This window comes from Heloderma suspectum, chromosome 6 (genome assembly GCF_057233095.1).
Source record: "Heloderma suspectum isolate Gila_16-S chromosome 6, 16-S_ref, whole genome shotgun sequence".
NCBI classification, from domain to species: domain Eukaryota; kingdom Metazoa; phylum Chordata; class Lepidosauria; order Squamata; family Helodermatidae; genus Heloderma; species Heloderma suspectum.
This window is the reverse complement of record NC_139463.1, coordinates 37,702,614-37,722,087: the sequence shown is the minus strand read 5'-3', so window position 1 is coordinate 37,722,087 and position 19,474 is coordinate 37,702,614. Positions and strand designations below refer to the sequence as shown.

Sequence of the window (19,474 nt, the reverse complement as noted above, 5' to 3'; positions counted from 1 at the left end):
AGTCCTACTTAGAGTAGACCCATTGAACTCCATCAGATTTTTTTAACCATTACTAACTTAACTTGCATTGATTTCAATGAATCTACTCTAAGTAGGGCTAAAATTGAATGCATCCCATGGTCCATCTATCCCAGTATTGCCTGATCCAACCTTCCCCAACCTGGAGCCCCCCAGATGTGTTGGACTACAGCTCCCACCATTCACAAACAGGGACAACATTTACAGCTATGTGAGTCCATTAGATTGAAAAGTAAGCACACTGATAGCATAACATCTTTATTAGGCAAGTCCAAACATTGCAGAATAGTCAGCAAGCTTTTTAGGACACTTCTTCAGGGTGGATGTTACATTAAACAAAAATTGCAAAAGGGGTTGTTTGAGAGGTATGATGGAAAAGCCCTAGTGTAGATCATGGTGTTATTTCAGAAGTGTACAAAACGTAATTTCATAATTAAAACAGAAGAATCATTCATGACTCATTGAAATTGGATGCATGGGATGGAACCGTGGCATGTGCATGGAAAGGAATCCATGCTGCAAGTTTGTACTGCCCCCCCAACTGAAGCTTGGGCGTGAACCTGGGTCTACCCAACCTAGTCTAACATTTGCTTTATCATGCTGGCTGCAGTGGAGGCTGGTGGCTCCGATTTTGGTGGGCCTGGTTCTGGGTTTCAGTCAGAGCCAGCCAGAACTCTAAAGGATCTATCCAAGGTGCTGAACTATTTTGCATATGGGGTTCAGTGCCTTGGATATTTCCTTTAAAGTTCTGGCTGGTTCTGACTAAAACCCAGAATAGATTCACAGCCCTACCAAAAGTGGGGCCACCAGCCTCCACTGGCTTGTTCTTATTATTGCAGTGTGAGACAAACACATTGACACTCCATCCCTTACACTGTGCTGCAGCCCTCATTGACAAAGATCTCATGGGAGTAGTATGTTTTTTGCCCCACACAACCTATGCTTGCACGCACACCCTATCTGTATGCCTGGCTGGCATTTCGCTAGGCATCTGATAAACTAGCAACTAAAGATTCTCATTACCAGCTTTCCTAGTGGTGAGTTAAAACTAAGAATTTTCAGGGCAGTTTGTTCTGTTTCCTGGGAACACTGGGGGCCACCTTAAGCCACATCCGACTATTTGTCCAGCTAACCTAAGAGTGGACAAGGTGTGGCCTTCTGGCTGTCATTGGACTGCAGCTCCCATCAGCCCTAGCCAGCAGAGCCAATGGTAAGGGATGATGGGAGTTGGAGTCCAACCATATCTGGAGGGTCACATGTTGCAGTACCAATAGGGATTAGAAAAAGCAGCTGCAAGGCTGGAAACCAACATCAAAAAAGGAACAGCTGCACCAGTTGAATTCCCAATGCATTTCAATATGGGTCTTTATCCAGGGAACTGCGAACTCTTAGAGCTCTTCTTTGGAAGAAGTAAGGGACAGGGAATCCTCCAGAAAAGTCTGTAAGAGTTTGCAATTCCTTTGATAAAGACCCATGTTGAAATGTGTTGGGAATTCATTTGCTGCAGCCATTCATTTTTTTATTAGGGTCACATGTTGCCCATATTAAACCTAGCCCACTTTAGCCTACTCTGACTGGCAGCAGCACTCTGAAGTCTCACACACAAGTCTTTCACATCCCTGGCTACTAGGTCCTTTTAAGTTGGAGATGCCAGGGATTGAACCGAGGGAACTATGATCCCTTCCCTGGAGGAACATAGAAAGCTGTTTTATATCAGATCAGACCAGGGCTGGCTCTGCCATTAGGCAGAGTGAAGCAAACACTTCAGGCAGCAGGTGCTGGGAGGTGGCAGCAAGGTGTTAGAGAAGAGGGCAGAGGCCTGTGTGCTGTGTGGCCTGCTCTCTGCCCCCCAAGTTAGCAGGCTGCCTTCAGGTGCAATAAAGGATGCTGTCCCATCACTGGTGTTGAAGACAGATTCATCTGTCAGTCCAGTTGGCTTTTGTGGATGGAACACCATCTGTGCCTCAGGCAGCAAAATGCCTTGGGCCTGTCTTTGATCAAACTATTCATTCACATAGCCCAGTGTTGTCCATCTGATTGGCAGTGGATCCCCAGGGTTTGGGGCAGAAGGACTTTAACATCTCCTGAGACCTGCTTCTTTTAATTGGAGCATGCAGGGTTGAATTGGGAGATGCAGATGCGGCATGCAAAGTATGTGCTCTACCACTGAGTTACGATCCTTTCTGCTGCTCATCTTGAAAGCTGGAAGAAAGGAAGGAAGGAAGGAAGGAAGACTAGCTTTCTTCTGTGTCCCCATTAAGAAGTGTTGTTATTGGAGCACAATTCAGCCTTTTCTCTGCATAGCTGACCTTTTTCAAAGCTGCCCTTCACTTTAGAGTGTAAGGCACTATTTTGGTTGGATGCCTCCACCCATATCATCTTCATCCTCATAGTTGAGATTAAAAACTCTTGACAAATTGAGTATAAGACATACTAAGCTGGAAGTAGATCAACAGTGGGGTCTTCTTCCAAGTCAATGGCTTGGATCCAGCTTTAGTCCTAGTTAGAACAGACCCACTGAAATCAGTGGGACTTGTGAATCATTACTAACCCAAGTAGCATTAATTTCAATGGATTTACTCTAACTGGGACTAAACCTGAAACCAAGACTTGGTAGTTAACATGGAAATGGTTGAAGAACTGCAACAGGATAATTGCTGCAATCCTGCATGCAGTTAGGTTGCTTAAATCCCATTAAAGACAATTGAGCCAATGCAGACAACCGACATGCAGGATCCCAGTCACTTACATTACAATGCAAAGGAACTGGTTTCTTTAAAAGTTATGTGGAAACAGCCCACCAATTCATTTTAACCTTCATATCACCTTCATTAAAATGTAGGAGAAGTATTTTTGTCCAGCCACATATTTATGGACCAAAGTTCATGTTGTAAGAAAAATAGATCTTTGAAAATGAACATCTTGCATACATTTTTTTCTTGATGTAATTGCTCCCTATAGAATGTTTTGCATAAATACACTCTCTCCTTTCAGCAATTAGCTATAATTCACTTGTTCTGAAGCAACCTCGCTGCCTTCAATGACACCACTCTGAAGAATGTAGGCTAGAAATAGCAGACACAGATACATTCAAATAATGCCATTTTCAAAGGAATGGTGTTAGCTATGAACATAACTGCACTGAAAGCATTAGACAAGTATAACTTTCCAAATGTCAGAAAATTAATTTTAAAAAAAGTTGAATAAGAATTCTGTTATGAGTGTGTTTGATGGACTTTCAAGTCATCCATACAGCAGGTCACTCATTGCAAAAAAAGAAAAGAAAAGACATTTGATGGTGAAATTAAGCAGTAGCTTAGATACTTTTCTGCAGTATCACTTTGCACCATCACTTTTAAGTTCTGCTTTTCTTTGCTAAGCATATTATTCCTTTCCTTTTCCTTGTGGGCAATGATCAGTCCACTGTTCAATATCATGGCATTCTTTAATGAAATAGAAAAAGATAGCCCTGATTTGAAACGTTTCCCTTTTCTTTGAATTTATTTTGGTTTAAAAGAAACTAACAGGCTCATTCACCACCCAGCTAATCTCAAGTAGCTGGATACATGCCAGTCTGGACCAGTATCATAAGCTCACTAATCAGACATTCCACTGACATCCATGGCACCTACTTCCAAGTAAAAATGAGGTGGCAGCCACAGTTTGCCCAGTGTTGCCTTAAAAGAGGCCAGACCATGATAAATCCAAATACTTTGGCTTAACAGGGATATAGACACCACCACTACCCCCATGCATAATTTAGAAACAAGTACAACTGAGTAAGCGTGCATTGGATTTCAGCTGTCCAGTCTTAAAATATACATGCTTATTCAGAAGTAAGTCTCGCTGAATTCAAATGAGAATATGACTGGAGGCTTGGAGACATGATGCCTGATTTTATGAGTCTTGCTAGAAACATGTATTATTTTCCTGCTAATTAAATTACCTCTCATAGAAACAAAAGAATTGTGTGTTATTTTGTTGCTTTTACCTCTCAGTGCTATCACAAGAGATTTTGCTGCCCAGAGCAGAAGCCCAGCTGGGCCCTTTCCTCAACCCACCCCCATCCCTAACCCTTCAAAAAGCCTTGCTGTACTGTCCAGACACCGATGTCTCCCTTTATCCATTTTCCTCACCCAAGTGACCCAACCCATGGTGCTGCCTGAACCTCTGAGCCAGGCTTGGCAAAATTCACTGGGAAAGATTTTGAGATGAGAATGCTTTAGTATATAAAAGTTGACTACTGTGACAAAAATGTCTCTTTCTAGTCACATCAGTTGGAAGAAGAAGGTTAAACAGTGGATCTTAGCAGATTCTCCCTGCAACTGCAACTCAGCAAATGTCCTGAAGAAGCCTGCCCTGGTTTCCCTTCTCCACCGACTGCAGTGCTGCAGTTCTATGACCACACCATATTAATGAGCTGACAGCATCAGGGGCTTCCTTGTGGCTTGCAAAGTTTGTCCCTTCTCCCTTGCCCTTCCAACTTTGGAAGAAGAAGAAGAAGAAGAAGAAGAAGAAGAAGAAGAAGAAGAAGAAGAAGAAGAAGAGAAAGAAAGAAAGAAAGAAAGAAAGAAAGAAAGAAAGAAAGAAAGGCACCACAGAGCAAAGCAACAGCATTTGGTCCAAGAACAAAGCAAAAGAGGGACTTACAGCCAGAAAAGTTTGTAATTGTATTGAGATTTCTCCTTAGAAAGTACAGCAAGAGCTGCAAAATGAGTCTGGAATAAGGCTGTATTCTAAGGCACTATTGCCTGGGAATGAGTCTCACTGAATGCAGTGGGACTTACTTCTGAATAAATGTGCTTTAAGGCATGCCTGGAAGTGTGTCAGCATTTTTGGAGTGGGGATAGATACATAGAGGTCTTATATCCTTTTAGCAATGTTTCTTTTTTATTTGTTTAACATACTGCCCCCTTCAAAAGAATTCATTGAGTAAAACTGGTCCCACAAGCCCATGTTTAAAATTACCCTGAGGATTCAGTTCATGAACAAGTTATTCTAGAGTCCCCTAGATTCAATGGGACGGCTCCCAAATGAGGACTGTGTGAATTGGTGTCTCCCCCAGTAAAAGTACATGTTCTGCAACCCAATCCTATCAATGACTACTCTGAAGTAATTCTTGCTTAGTTAAATGGAACTTAGGGAAGTGTGTGTAAGAGTGTAGTCTTCTAAGTGCCATATTTATGTTAGTATATATCTATATCTATCTATCTATAGATAGAGGATTGGGTGCTTAATAGCTCATTGTGGGTGGCAGAGAGAGAGAATGTATTGGATGGAGGGAGGGAAATATTCTAAAGAGTATGATGCAGTGTTGCTTAAAACATAAAATAAAATGCAATATCTCCATACCTACTGAATGTAACCTATTGCAATATCTGCATACCCACCCCAATGTAACCTACTGGATTTCCACTTCCTCCCGAGTCCCTCAGCCACTGTAGTCATTGTGGGCGATTTGTGTTACCATAAGGCAGCCATTCCCTAGGAATCCCCACCCCCACACCCCCGCCCATCCGCCACCATCTGACCTTTCAATGTCAAGCCCTTCATAGGTATTTTACCGCTCCTTTGCTTCCCGCAATTCCTTTGAATACGTTACAAAAACAAAAACAAAAGTCTCTGCTTTTGTTTTGCTTTTTAAAGAGAGAAAGAGGGAGATTCTTTCCTGGGAAGCCGAAGGGATGGGAAAGGGGTTCCCTCTTCGGATCTTTCTGCCGCTCTGCATTGCAGATGCAGAAACGCAAACCCACCCACCCCCCACCCCCACCCAGGTCCTTCCACACACGAGGCGAGGCGATCGGGTTTTGCTGGGACCCTTTAGAGGCTCGCATTCAGGCACAGAAACACACACAGAGCGCAAAGCCGGGGCGGCTTGTTCCGGTGCCTCCTTTCCTCCGCCTTGCCGGCGTCCTTTTGCCTGCGGCGCTGGCCTTGGTGCTGAAAGCCGCCATGACTGACGCAGACAAGGGGCAGGCGCCTTACCTGAATCTTTCAGCATCCCCAGAGCCAGATCATCCCCCAGACCCAACACGGGCGGCCTGCCTGGATTGCCTTAGGAGGGATCTAGCAGCCACCCACGCCACCCACGCCCTTTCCATGCCGTCGCGTCCGGGCCGAGCTGGCGGGCTGGTTGGGTGGCAGCTTCATGGAGCTCCGCTGAAGCGAGATCTATGAGGGAAGGGAGGGGGGAGTAGGGAGGGGAAAGGGAAAGGTAAAGAGAGCGAGCGAGGGAAGGGGGTGAAACAAGAAAAGGCATAAGGCGGTAGAAATGGGGGGGAATAAACCGGGTGGGTGGGGGAACAGATAAGAAAAGAAGAATTGGTTATAACGCTTGTCCAGTGATGTCAGTGGGATTGTGAATCCGCTCTGGGTTTCAGTCAGGACTCCAAAGGAACTGTCCAGGGTGCTGAACCTATTCTTACGATGGGGTTCGGCACCTTGGAGAGTTCCTTTAGAGTTCCGTCTGATTCTGACTGAAACCCAGAGAGGATCCACAGCCCCACTGACATCGGAGCCACCAGCCTCCACTCCACTCGTCATCACCCTAGGCACTCCCGCCTAAGAGGAAACCCATTAAACATGGTGGAACTTACTCTGGAGTTAAAGTGCATTAGGGTCGCACAGTTAAGTCAACGTTAGAATTCCGTTCAGGAACAGAAAGAGGGGAGAGAAAAGAGAAGCCAAGGGAAGGAGGGAGGCGGAAGGAGGGGGTTTATGAATGGAAGGGACGGGCCAAAGTCGGGCTGCGTCTTTCTAGGGGAGAAAGTGAAGGAAGGGGAGGGGCTTCCCTGGAGGGAGGGGCGTCGGGTCGGCGGCCCCGCCTCCCCGGGCGCGTCACCCCTGCGGGCACGCCCCCTCCAGAGCCCAACGTGCGGCTCCGATATATAAGGCGCTGCCTTCCGCAGAGCCTCCGCTGCCGGGAAATCCGCGCAAGGCGCCCATCACCAAAGTCTTCCAAGATGAGCTACACGCTGGAGCCTCTGAGCAACCCGTCGTACCGGCGGGTGGCCGAGAGCCGGACCACCTTCAGCCGGGCCAGCGTGTCGCCGTCGAGCGGCTTCCGCTCGCAGTCATGGTCGCGGAGCTCCCCCAGCACCGCGTCGTCGTCGTACAAGCGCAACGTGGGCGCGGCGCGGCCCTCGTACGGCTCGACGGTGCTGAGCTCCGCCGAGAGCCTGGAGCTGAGCCAGTCGTCGCTCTTCAACGGGGGCGCCGGCGGAGGCGCGGGCGGCGAGCTGAGGCTGAGCCGCTCCAACGAGAAGGAGCAGCTGCAGGGCCTCAACGACCGCTTCGCCGGCTACATTGAGAAGGTGCACTCGCTGGAGCAGCACAACAAGGAGCTGGAGCACGAGATCGCGGCGCTGCGCCAGCGGCAGGCCGGCCGCTCGCAGCTGGGCGACGCCTTCGAGCACGAGCTGCGCGAGCTGCGCGGCGCCCTCGAGCAGGTCAGCCACGAGAAGGCGGCGCTGCAGCTGGACTCGGAGCATCTGGAGGAGGACATCCAGCGCCTCAAGGAGCGCTTCGAGGACGAGGCGCGCCTCCGCGACGACACCGAGGCCGTCACCCGCGCCCTGCGCAAGGACATCGAGGAGGCGTCCATGATCAAGGTCGAGCTGGACAAGAAGGTGCAGTCCCTGCAGGACGAGGTGGCCTTCCTCCGCGGCAACCACGAGGAGGAGGTGGCCGACCTGCTGGCCCAGATCCAGGCCTCGCACGTCACCGTCGAGCGCAAGGACTACCTGAAGACGGACCTCTCGGCCGCCCTCAAGGAGATCCGCTCGCAGCTCGAGTGCCACTCCGACCAGAACATGGTCCAGGCCGAGGAGTGGTTCAAGTGCCGCTACGCCAAGCTCACCGAGGCCGCTGAGCAGAACAAGGAGTCCATCCGCTCGGCCAAGGAGGAGATCGCCGAGTACCGGCGGCAGCTGCAGGCCAAGAGCATCGAGCTCGAGTCCGTCCGCGGCACCAAGGAGTCCCTGGAGCGCCAGATCACCGACATCGAGGAGCGCCACAACCACGACCTCTCCAACTACCAGGTAAGCCAGCGCCGGGCGGAGGGTGGCGGGAGGGAGGGGCGGAGAGGGGGTGGGTCGGTGGGTGGGTGTGCGAGCTGGACTAGATGACCCCCGAGAACCCTTCCAAAAACATCAGAAGCTGCCTTAGGAGGAGTCAGGCCATGGGTCCATCTAGCCCAGTACTGCCAAAACTAACGCTTCTCGGAGTTTCAGGCCGTATTCTTTCCTAGCCCTGCCTGAAGACGCCAAGAATCGAACCTGGGACCCTTCCGCATGCAGAGCAGGGGCTCTACCACCGAGTGACAGCTCCTCCCCTCTAAAGCTCTGTGATGCCCTGGGGCGTGGCTGGGGGAGTAGGAGTGGAAGACCCCACCCCCTTGGCATCCCCTCCCCCCACATGAGGTGGGGAAGAGAATTCTGCCTGCTTTTATGCAAAATGCCACTGCGGGGAGGGAGACAATGAACAACTGGGGTCAGGACAAGCGCTCCCTGCCCCCAAGTGCCCCCCCATCTCCTGCCCATTACTGAATCTCTGTGGTTACTTGAAGGAATAGTGTACAAATTATAACGGAATTATAAACTGGACCTGCAATGACGTATGCTTACTAGAAATGTATCACTATTGGAATCAATAGGACTTCACTTCAGAGGAAGTACATTTAAGATGGGAGTGTTAACGTGAAATATGCTGGTATTTCTTTTTCAGAAACCTGTTATGTGGAACGAAGTTCATACACACACACACACCCCGAAATGCACGGACCCTTCTATGCATTTTTTTTTCCTGGTTAGCCCCTGACAATGGGAAAGGGAAGAGTGAGCACTCCTTCCCCAATGAAACTCTGCAAATTTGGGAGAAGGGGAAACCCATTTCTGGACTCCATGCAAAAAATGTGGTTTTTGTAATTGAAGGAGGTGGGGTGAAGGATTTTTTCTGTCTGCTAACTGAAGTTCTGGGGAGGGGGTTTTCTAAACTGTGCTTCTCTCCAAAGGATATCCTGCTTGCTTACAGTTGTGGGGAGGCAGTTGGAACAGGGTAAACGATGCTTCAAAGTGCATGCCAAAAATAAGTATCCACTTCAGTTCATTTTTTAAAAAAATATCCAAAGGGGGAAAGCAAACAATATTTCCTTTTAGTGCTAACCAAGAATTACAAAATGGTATGGGTATACAGGCTTTCAAGTTGCACAGAACTCTTCATCTGGTTGCGGGGGGGGGGGAGAGAATGGCGGAAAGGTGGGGGAAATGGGGGGGGACTTTTCCAACCAAATGCAGTTCTTCTGAGAAGATGAAGGGGTGGAAGAAGGGGGCCATTCCTCTGGTTCCTGTGCTGATAATCTCCCCTACTCCCCTAAGGTGTAGGACAGGACAGGGATGGGACAGAGAGCCTGCCTCCCTGCCCACATACACAATGCAGATCTCGAATTGGGAAGGGGGAGAGAGAGGAGGGATACAACTTGATGCCATGGAAGCCAGAGCCACCCACTTCCAAGCAGCTCTCTGTGAAAAGGGTTTGCTGGGATTGTGGGCTTATGGGTCCAATGAACTGGTCCGGCTTCAGAAGGAACTCCAGCAAGTATTTCTTTCCAAGTGTCATGAACTTGAACTGAGCGAGAGCAGCAAGGCTGGCTCTGGAAAGGTGATGGATGATCAACTTAGCTTGCAAAAACTTGGGAAGTTCTTGTGGTGATTAATGGATTTCCTGAGTCAATAATAAGGCTTTCTGCCATTGCTGAATAGTTCCCTCTAGCACAGTGCCCCAGGAGAACTGATGGATGCACTGCAGAATTAGTCCTGCGAGGAGGAAAAGGCTTACAAATAGTGCTTCCCAAAGGTGTTAGTACCAATAAATAATGTGTTGTGCCTCAGCAATGCAAAAAATGTCTTCTTCCCTACAATCCTGAATCATGCAGTAATAACCCGAGTTATAAAACCCAAGCATTAGAGTAGTCCTACTCAATCCAATGACATTGTTCTGAAGATCCTGGGGAAAATGGCAACCATCAAGTGTCATCAGGTTGCTGCTGCTATTTTATTATGATGATTAAGAAATTATTGTTAATATTGTTATCTAATAATAATTATAATCACAATAAAATATGCGAGAGGGAATTCAATAAAAATAGATCAAAAAAGATCAAGAGTAAAAACATTATGTAAAATAAACTCTCGCATAGAGAGTTTCTGCAATAGAAAACTAACATTTCTGGAGTATTTATTATTATTATTATTATTATTATTTCACAGAGAGCTTTCTCCCACAGCATGGTGAATCTGTGGGAATCATGTTGGACTTCGTAGGATGAGTCCTCATAAAATATAGAGAAAGTTCATTCAGCAGCTGAGTGATCAGGGTTTTTTTTATGCCAATAATAAATGGCTACATTTGCTGTAAGATGCAACTGCTCTCCTGCACCAGTGTCTGAATTTCTGCAATGAAGAAGCTCTTTCTGCTGAGCAGATATCTAAATACAGTCATCCAACGCAAAAGGCATATCCCCAGAAAGCTTCTCCTTTGGGATGGGAAGCACTGCAATTCTGAACTATTCCCTTACTGGCAATATGTGAATGCAGCTAATTCACCCCATCTGGGGCAAAAACACAGCCTCAAAAGGAGCCTCTGTAAATGTGGATGCAGTGGGGATCTGCATTTCCCATTGAATCAACTTTTGGGGAGGCAAATAAATAGGAGACACATAAAATGAGCCAGTCAACAAATGCAACCCTGGGCAAAATTTCATTCCGCCAAGTGAGCCCCAAGGTTCTGCAATGCAGAACTTGCCTGCTACCAAGGAAGTCGTGAAATCATCCTGCCCGTACAAAAAGGCATCCCTCCCTTGTATGAGGCTCACTGGAGAGCTAACTTGCGCAGTGCAGAATGACATTGGACAGTGCATAGGAAAAGAAATTTGAGTCCCCTAAAATATTAGGTAGATCAAATAAGTCAATCAATAAGTCGACAACACAAACCAAATAGCCCTATGCCGTTTAAGATCTAACTACTGATCTTATAGACACTCATGCAATGCTATTTCTGTTGCTGATGCAAAATTGGGCATTGCAGAATTCATAATGCAAACAAAACCCAAAACATGACTCAGAATTTATGTTTGCTTTGCCTCAACCAGTCTCTAGCACCCCATTTGGAGCACAGGTTCTGCTCAATTAACCTTTCACTTCCAAAGTGCTTTTGCTAAGTGTGGAATTTGGTTATATAAGGAATATGTCAAAAACATATACCACAATGCAAACTTGAAACCAAGATCAGATTCAATGGGACTTCTCAAGAGTAATTCATTGGATTGTGAATATACCATCCAAATACAACAGGATGACATTTGTTTGCAGAGATTTACCCATGTATTCCCCAAACATTTATTCTTAATTGAGAAGCATACAGAAAATGTGCTTTTGAATCCTGAACATTTTTTATATGGGACTAAACTGCTTTGAACGTCATCTGATTTGATTGTAATTGCTTGGATCCAGTCCTCCTTTGCGTTAGCACCCTCACGCTACTTCAGATCAAAGCCAATGGGATTAGAAGTCAGCCATTAGTCTACCATTTTAGTTTTAACAGACAATACTGGAAATGTTTTCCATCAATTTTTTTAGGCATATTGCTGTTAAACTAGAATACAATGAATCTGGCTCTGTTGTGATAGGTAGGCATTTTGTCATTGAAGGTAGCAGCCCTAGTTAAATAACCAGAGATTGGCTTGAGCTTTTAAATCAAATACTCAGACTTTCTGCCAGCCACCAATATGCAATCTTGCCTCAAACTTCAATTACTCATATTGCTCACTTTAACAAAGGTTCAGACTTTAAAGATGCCTGAATCCTATTGAGTTCAAAAGCAGACCAGTTTAGGAAACCAGCAATTGCTAAAGAAAGGCATGATCTGTAAACCAATTTAGCTAAAGGAATTGGGTTTCAGCCACCAACTTTGCCAGAATTGGAATATATATATATATATATATATATATATATATAATATCTTTGGTATCATTCCTCAATCAGTGGAATTTATTTTAGTTAAATATGTCCAACTCAAAGCTCCTTGTATTTCATCTGTTCATCATCTGTATTTCATCAGAGTTCATCTGTTAAGCTCCAATGTTCCTACTGCTAACTTTGGAACAGACTACCAGAATACAATAAATGCATTTTGACACATGGAGGTTTTATCAATTTGGTTGAAACCACATCTTAAAAATGGTTAAGACGCTGAATTGCAGACTGGAAGGTCAGCAGGTCAGCAGTTCGAGACCCGAGTGCTGCATGACGGAGTGAGCTCCCGTCTTCAGTCCCAGCTCCTGCCAACCTAGCAGTTCGAAAGCAAGAAATTGCAAGTAGATAAATAGGCGCCGCCTCGGCGGGAAAGGTAACAGCGTTCCGTGCACCTCGGTGTTCAGTCATGCCGGCCACATGACCATGGAAGCATCTTCGGACAGCACTGGCTCTTCGGCTTAGAAACGGGGATGAGCACCACACCTTAGAGTCGGACACGACTGGTTGGGGACACCTTTACTACATTCCCTTAGCAAGGCTGTGAAGTTTAGCTATTACCTTTAATCAACCAAGGGAGATTCTTAAACCTGGATGATGACAGCAAACTGAGAAACTGCTGGTTCCAATTCCAGGCATAGATATCAGGAGCAAAAGTAGGCTAGCGTTGTCCCTTCATGAGTTTATTCTAGGTTTTTTGAAAAGTGGGTCCGGAACTATATTTCTCAGAGCGTTGGTTGTGTTTGATTTGGACTCCTTTACTTCAGCCTTTCATGTCCTCATGCCTTCCAGATGTTTTGGACTGCAACTTCCATCAGCCCCAGTCAGCATGCTCAGTGGTCAGGGGTGATGGGAGTTGTAGTTCAAAACATCTGGAAAGCACCCAGATTGGGAAAAGCTGCTTTAGTTTATAAAGAATGGTTTCTATGGTTGTTGTTGTTGTTGTTTTTAAGTTTCCTCCAACTTTTCAAGAATCACTTATGGTCCCTCTTAATTCTCCACACAAGAGTGGCAACTTACTCAGACTCCTTCCAGCCCCCTGCTTTCTGAGGCTGAGCTTTCTGGAGCCTCACAAAGCATGGATGTTTTTACTGCTGCCAGAAAAGAGATCTCTAGGTCATTGGAGTCCACCTCGGACTGGTTGGCCAAGATGGAGAGATGCATGCTAATGCAACCCAAGTCACTCAATCAATGGCTGAGGAGTCCAGTTCTAGCCCTTTGTCACCACTCCCCATTCAGCTCCATCCTGTTCATGTCCCTCCCACACAAGGCTTTAGTCATCACTGAATCCCTGTTGATGTTTTGCTTGTAACTATCTTAAAGGACCGTCTGTGTCTTGGTTGCAGGACACGATTCAGCAGCTGGAAAATGAGCTGAGAGGTACAAAATGGGAAATGGCACGTCATTTGAGGGAATACCAGGATCTCCTCAATGTCAAGATGGCTCTCGATATTGAAATTGCCGCATACAGGTACAGTAGACACAACGCCGATGTGGCGGACCTGGGAATTGCACTGCAGAAGCTTCTGGTTCCAGCAAAGGAAAACAAAAATAAAGGAACAAATAAACAAAAATCAGCTAATCTTTGAACCTCACGAGGCATGTTGGCCATGAGCAAGGAACTTTGCCAGGTTCTTAGCACCATTTGGAACCTGGATGAATAATAATAATAAGTCTGTTTCTGGATCACTTCACTTTCTGCTGTAGAAGTTAACAGAAGCTCCACATGTGATATCAGTCTGATCACATCTGAAAGATATATAGGCAGTTTCCTTGGCTTACAAGAGATGAAGAAAGAGATTTACAAGCACAATTTGATATTTGTCTTGTAAATCTTTAAAGTGTTATTTATTTGAATTATTTAGATCCTTCCCCTCCCATCCCCATCTGCTTGAGCCTGTGCTTCTCCAGTCTGAATTGTTTGACATTTACAGTCTACACCAGGGATGGGGAACTGGTGTCCCTCCAGATCTTCTTGGACTCCAATTCCCATCATCTCCAGTCAGCATGGCCAATAGGAGTGATGGGAGCTGTAGTCCAGCCAACATGTGGAGGGTCATTGGTTCCCCACTCCTGGTCTACACTGCAGCCCTAGGCACACTTATTAAGGAATACATTCTATACGAATGAGTGGAATCTTATTCTGAGTAATGGTTAGGATCATCCAGCCGGTACAAGCATAATCATTTGGAATTAAGCCCAACTGAAATCAGTGGGATATACTTCCCATTAAATGTCATGTTTAATCTGAAGGTCAAACTACATTTGATACTCAGTACATCCCCCCCCCCAGCAAGTTATTTTCCCTCTCTTTTCCCTTTCTTCTTAACAAAATGCCGCTGCAGAGGCTTCAACCTGCAGTGAAAGACCCACATGGAGACAGAGGGTCAAAGAGGCTCCTTAATCCTTTCTTAATCCAGCATTTTTCCACTAAAAAATAATCAAGCAAGCATTCAGTCATCAAAGCAAGGAAAAATAAATTCAGCTGAAAATACAACACATCCTCCATTCATTTTCAATGTCAGAGCAGGGACATAGCTATCATATCTGCATTGCTTTGCTGTGTGCATGTGTTTTAAATCAAGACATTTTAAACTCATGAATACCCTGAAAGAAAATGCTAAAACACACATCTTTTCTCAGGGATAGAGGAACAGATGAGGACTGATTGCTAGTATAATCAATGAAGGGACAGTGCCAGTCCTATACATGTTTGGTGGTGGCCACTGCAGTTGCTGCCCTATCCTGGTCCAAACATACATGGTGTTATGCCCATAGCTCTGATGAATGTCTTATGACTGTGTATGTTCCTGGACTGAAATGGTGCTAAGAAAAAAAAATACCTTTGCACAAATTACATTTTCATTGGTGTCCTTGGATTTTTGCTTGTTTGCTTTAATCAAGAAGAAGCTAATCTGGTGTCTCCATTGCTGCTTTTGAACACTAGCTGGAATTTCATCTTGTTTGTTTGTTCTAGGATCCAGGATCAATATTTTTAGGTGCCCGTTGTTCATAGGACATGTGGTAACTACCTAAGGGCAATATTAGTTTACCCTTGTTTACTGCAAAAAACTATACAGGGCTCAATTCAACCAAATTTTAAGCCACCCTTCCCCAATTTGGCATCCTCCAGATGTGTTTGACTACAACCCCATAGCTGACTGGGAAATGCTGGGAATTGTAGTCCAACTCATCTGGAGGGCTCCAGTTTGGGGGAGGCTGCTCTAAGCACTCTTTCACTAAAATCAATGGGATGTAAGAGTTAAGCACATGCTTAACAATGCAATCTTATATATGTCGATTTAGTAGTAAGTCCCATCGAGTTCAATGGGGCTTATCCCCAGGTAAGTGGGTATAGATTGCAGCCTAAATCTCTCCTACTGAAATTAATGGGCCTTAGTTAAAAGAGTTTAAATTTGGCAGCATCATGGCTCAGGTATGTAACACCCTTTAAACTAATACAGGAATTCTGTATGCAAGGGTCCTTCATTAAAACAATATGAAGATTATCATTCTGTAGGCACTCTCAGTAGTTTCAGTAGTCATGTCCTCTTTGGCTTTGTGAGCTGGTTGTTTCTCACATTAATTCTTGGCCCTTTGCTCCAAACCCTGTGAAATATGGCAGTTTGGGCCCTTTGCTTGCTAGGCATGCACATCAGCCTGAGAGGAGGGTGAGGATTGGTGTGGTAGCTGATGATGTCTCAAAGGCATTGATGGCTCTCTAAAGCAGTTTGAAGAGGAAAACATCATTCTCTCCCAGGTGAAAAGTTGCAGCGTCTCCCAAGCACAGTTACAGCACAATCCTATACATGTCTACTTGGATGTAAATCCCTTTGAGTTCAGTGAGGTTTACTCCTAGGTGATATAGGATGGTAGCCTTCATTACCTTTCCATCCCTCTTGGGTTTCCAATGGTTCCTCCTATATCAGCAAAGTGGTTCAGGAAGAGAAAATGGGGTGAGACACTTGCAGAGTGTAGGATGTTATTATAGAATAAAATAAGACAGAAGAGTTTTTCTATATTCCAGTTACTCAAAATAGCTTTATAAAGTGATTACAGCCACTTACCAAGGCACCTGGCTGTTTTAATATTGAGTCTGAGTTACTGGAGAGGAATATTAATTTCCCCTCCCCTTGTATTTCCCTAGGAAACTTCTTGAGGGTGAAGAGACAAGATTCAGTGCCTTCTCTGGAAGCATCACTGGGCCCACATTCACACACAGGCAACCCTCAGTAACAATATCAACTAGCAAAATACAGAAATCAAAAGCTGAACCTCCAAAGCTAAAGGTCCAGCACAAATTTGTAGAAGAAATCATTGAAGAGACAAAAGTAGAGGATGAGAAATCTGAACTGGATGAGGCCCTTGCAGCTATGGCTGAAGAACTGGCTGGTGGAACAGTGCCTGAAGAACAGAAGGAGGAAGAGGAAGGAGAAGCTGTAGAAGAGGAAATTATGGCAGAAGCAAAGGCCAAGGTTGAAGCAGCAGCACCAGAAGCTGAAGAAGGAGAAGGAGAGGAAGAAGGAGGAGAGGAGGGTGAGGAAGAAGATGGTGCAAAATCTGATGAGGCAGAAGAAGGAGGATCTGAAAAAGAAGAAGAAAAGAGTGAAAAGGAAGAAGGTGAGGAACAAGCAGCGGAGGAGGCAGGTGAGGGAGAAGCTGAGGAAGCTGAAGCTGAGAGCAAGGAAGAAGAAGAGACTGAAGAAGCTGAAGGAGAGGTGGAAGAAACCATTGCACCAGCAAAGGTAGAAAAGATAAAAACATCTCCACCTAAATCTCCTCCTAAATCTCCTGTGATAGATGAAGCAGAGGCAAAAGAAGAGGGTAAGGAAGCTGAAAGTGGAGATCAGAAAGAGGAAGAGAAGGAAGGTGAAAGAGAAGAAGCTGAAGAAGAGGAGAAAGCAACCTCACCAGCAAAGGCAGGTTCTCCTGAGAAAGCAGCATCACCAGAAAAAGCAGGAACTCCAGAGAAAGGGTCTCCTGAGAAAGCTAGGAGTCCTGAGAAAGGGTCTCCTGAAAAACCCAGAACTCCTGAGAAACCTGGGACCCCAGAGAAAGCAGGGACTCCAGAGAAAGAATCTCCAGGGAAACCATCCTCTCCAGTAAAAGCAGGGACTCTGGAAAAAGCAGCATCTCCACAAAAAGCAGGGACTCCAGAGAAAGCAGCATCTCCGGAAAAAGCAGGAACTCCGGAGAAAGCAGGGACTCCAGTGAAAGAAGTAGAAGATACAATCTCAGTGAAAAAAGTAGAAGAGACCATCTCGGTCACCAAGGCAGCAAAGGTTGGTGCAGAGAAAGAACTTAAAGAAGAGAAGAAAGAAAAAAGTGAGAAAGCATCCAAGGACTCCAACAAAGAAGACATAGCAGTGAATGGAGAAGTGGATGACAAGGGGGAAGAAGAAGAAGACTCAAAGGCAAAGCAAATAGAAGAGGAAGACAAAGGTGTTGTCACCAACGGCCTGGACGTGAGCCCTTCTGAGGAGAAGAAGGGAAAGAGTGAAGAGAAAGTTGTGGTAACCAAAAAAGTAGAGAAAATCACTAGTGAAGCAGATGATGGGACCACCACATACATCACGAAGTCTGTGACTGTCACACAGAAGATGGAAGAGCATGAGGAAACCCTTGCAGAGAAATTGGTGTCCACCAAGAAGGTAGAGAAGGTCACTTCTTCACATGCTGTAGTGAAAGAAGTTAAGGAGAGTGACTAAGATAATCTTTTTTTTTTTTTCCTTCTAAAGAGCTTGGGTTGGTGCAAAAGGTTAAGCCATATGACAGCTGCAAAATGCATGTGAGTGACGGCTTCTAAGCAGAACGGGTTCTCTCGTGGAGTCTCCAGAAACACTCTATTTTATTTCTGATTTTATTTTGTGCAATACCCAGGGGTGTGTTGGGGGGAATGCATGCCAGCCCAATGCGCTCCCTCTGCAGAACTTGGGGAATTAAAAAATAAAATAAAATGCATGAGCTGTTATTCTTACAGAGGAAGTTGCTGAATTTCCTAAGCTGCTGATGGGACGCTTCTGAGGAACGTCTTAAGATGTATTATGCAAAGAATCAACTGAGCCAAATACAAACAAATAATAATTAAAAAGAATGAATGAAAATAATAATAATACCCAGAATTCTCCTAGCCTTAAGCTACTTAACAATTATGTTTACCTCACTGGTGCAATTAAGATGGACTTTTGTTCATGGGAGAACCTACCTTACACACACAGTATGCAACCTTTTGTTGTTTGATGTAAAGCAGTCACAGCAGTCCGTGCTCAATAAAGGTCATATTGAAAATGTACTTGGCTTTGGCTGGGTTTCTCTTATAGCTCAAAGGTTTTATGAATTATTCAGTCTTTGCAGGAGACTAGCAAAATGCCAATGGGAAGGTATATGGAGCACCTGTGCTGGTTGCAACTCCATCTTTACATGCCCATGTTAGTTTCTTTTGATTCCATCCAGACCTGTTTAGCACAACAGTCTCTGCCCCCTTTCCTTATAGGTGATTTGCTAGACATGCAAATAGGTCTGAGGGGAGGGTGGAGATTGGTGGAGTGAAGATGTGGTGCCAGTCAGAGGGCAGGGTGTTCAGCGCCCCACCAACAATAACAACCCATTCCCCCTGCCCCAGCCAAACCTTTAAAGAAAAAAAAAAAATTCTGTGCACTGGATTCTTCCATTGTGCAGCTGCTTTTGTGCTGCCACTGCAGACTAGGAAGGAACTCCCAGTGCCTAAGCATCATTTGTCAAATTACATGCGTGCAAAGCCATTTCCCTATGGGATGGTTCTGCCCCTGGTGACCCATTGTCTGCCCCACCAGCCACAGTGGCCACCAGCAAGTGGTGGCGTGGCTGTTGTTGTAAAGGCTCTGATAGCTCCCTAAAACAGTGCTATCCACTTATGTCTTTCCTAGAGGTGGGGAGGAGAATTTGGGGAGCTTGCTCCCAGGTAAAAGATTGCAAGTACTCCAACCATAATCGCCCCCTCCTCAGCTTTCAAGTGTGGCTCATGGTTCAGGAGACAAAGTGGTTCAGGAGCCAAAGATGAACAGACAGGCTCACAGAAGACTGGTCTTGTTTTACAAAATGTTTGCATACAATTCACACACACACACACACACACACACACTACTTTAACAGAAACGATCTTGATGGGGTTTTCAGCTGAGTGTGTATTTTCACATTTCACCTTATAAAAGAACTGCATTTCTTTCAAGGAAACCACATCCTACAAGTTTGCTCCATGATCCTGTAGTGAAAAAGAGCCCTTGGCTAAACCAGGGGTGGGCAACGTAGGGCCCACCAGTTGGCCTATAACTCCCATCATGCCTTGCCATTGGCTATGCTGGCAAAGGTTGATGGGGAGTTGTAGGCCAAAACATCTGGAGGACCACAAGTTACCCATCACTTGGCCAAATTGAGGGCATATTGGATTCAAT

At 45.5% G+C, this 19,474-nt stretch overlaps 1 protein-coding gene across 1 annotated transcript; it reads left to right on the top strand.

The window, feature by feature from the left end:
- Positions 1 to 6,939: 6,939 nt before the first annotated feature.
- NEFM (neurofilament medium chain) lies at positions 6,940 to 18,103 on the top strand. Its single transcript, XM_084808187.1, has 3 exons — positions 6,940 to 8,057; positions 13,391 to 13,515; positions 16,192 to 18,103. The coding sequence occupies exons 1-3, from the start codon at positions 6,981 to 6,983 to the stop codon at positions 17,750 to 17,752; spliced, it is 2,763 nt and encodes a 920-aa protein (XP_084664313.1). The 5' UTR covers positions 6,940 to 6,980; the 3' UTR covers positions 17,753 to 18,103.
- Positions 18,104 to 19,474: the final 1,371 nt, after the last annotated feature.

Bases quoted from the DNA above. Each gene is read 5' to 3' on its own strand.
- NEFM (XM_084808187.1), top strand. From the start codon at position 6,981: ATGAGCTACACGCTGGAGCCTCTGAGCAACCCGTCGTACCGGCGGGTG. The intron at 8,058-13,390 runs GTAAGCCAGCGC...TCTTGGTTGCAG, and splicing joins ACGACCTCTCCAACTACCAG to GACACGATTCAGCAGCTGGA. The intron at 13,516-16,191 runs GTACAGTAGACA...GTATTTCCCTAG, and splicing joins ATTGAAATTGCCGCATACAG to GAAACTTCTTGAGGGTGAAG.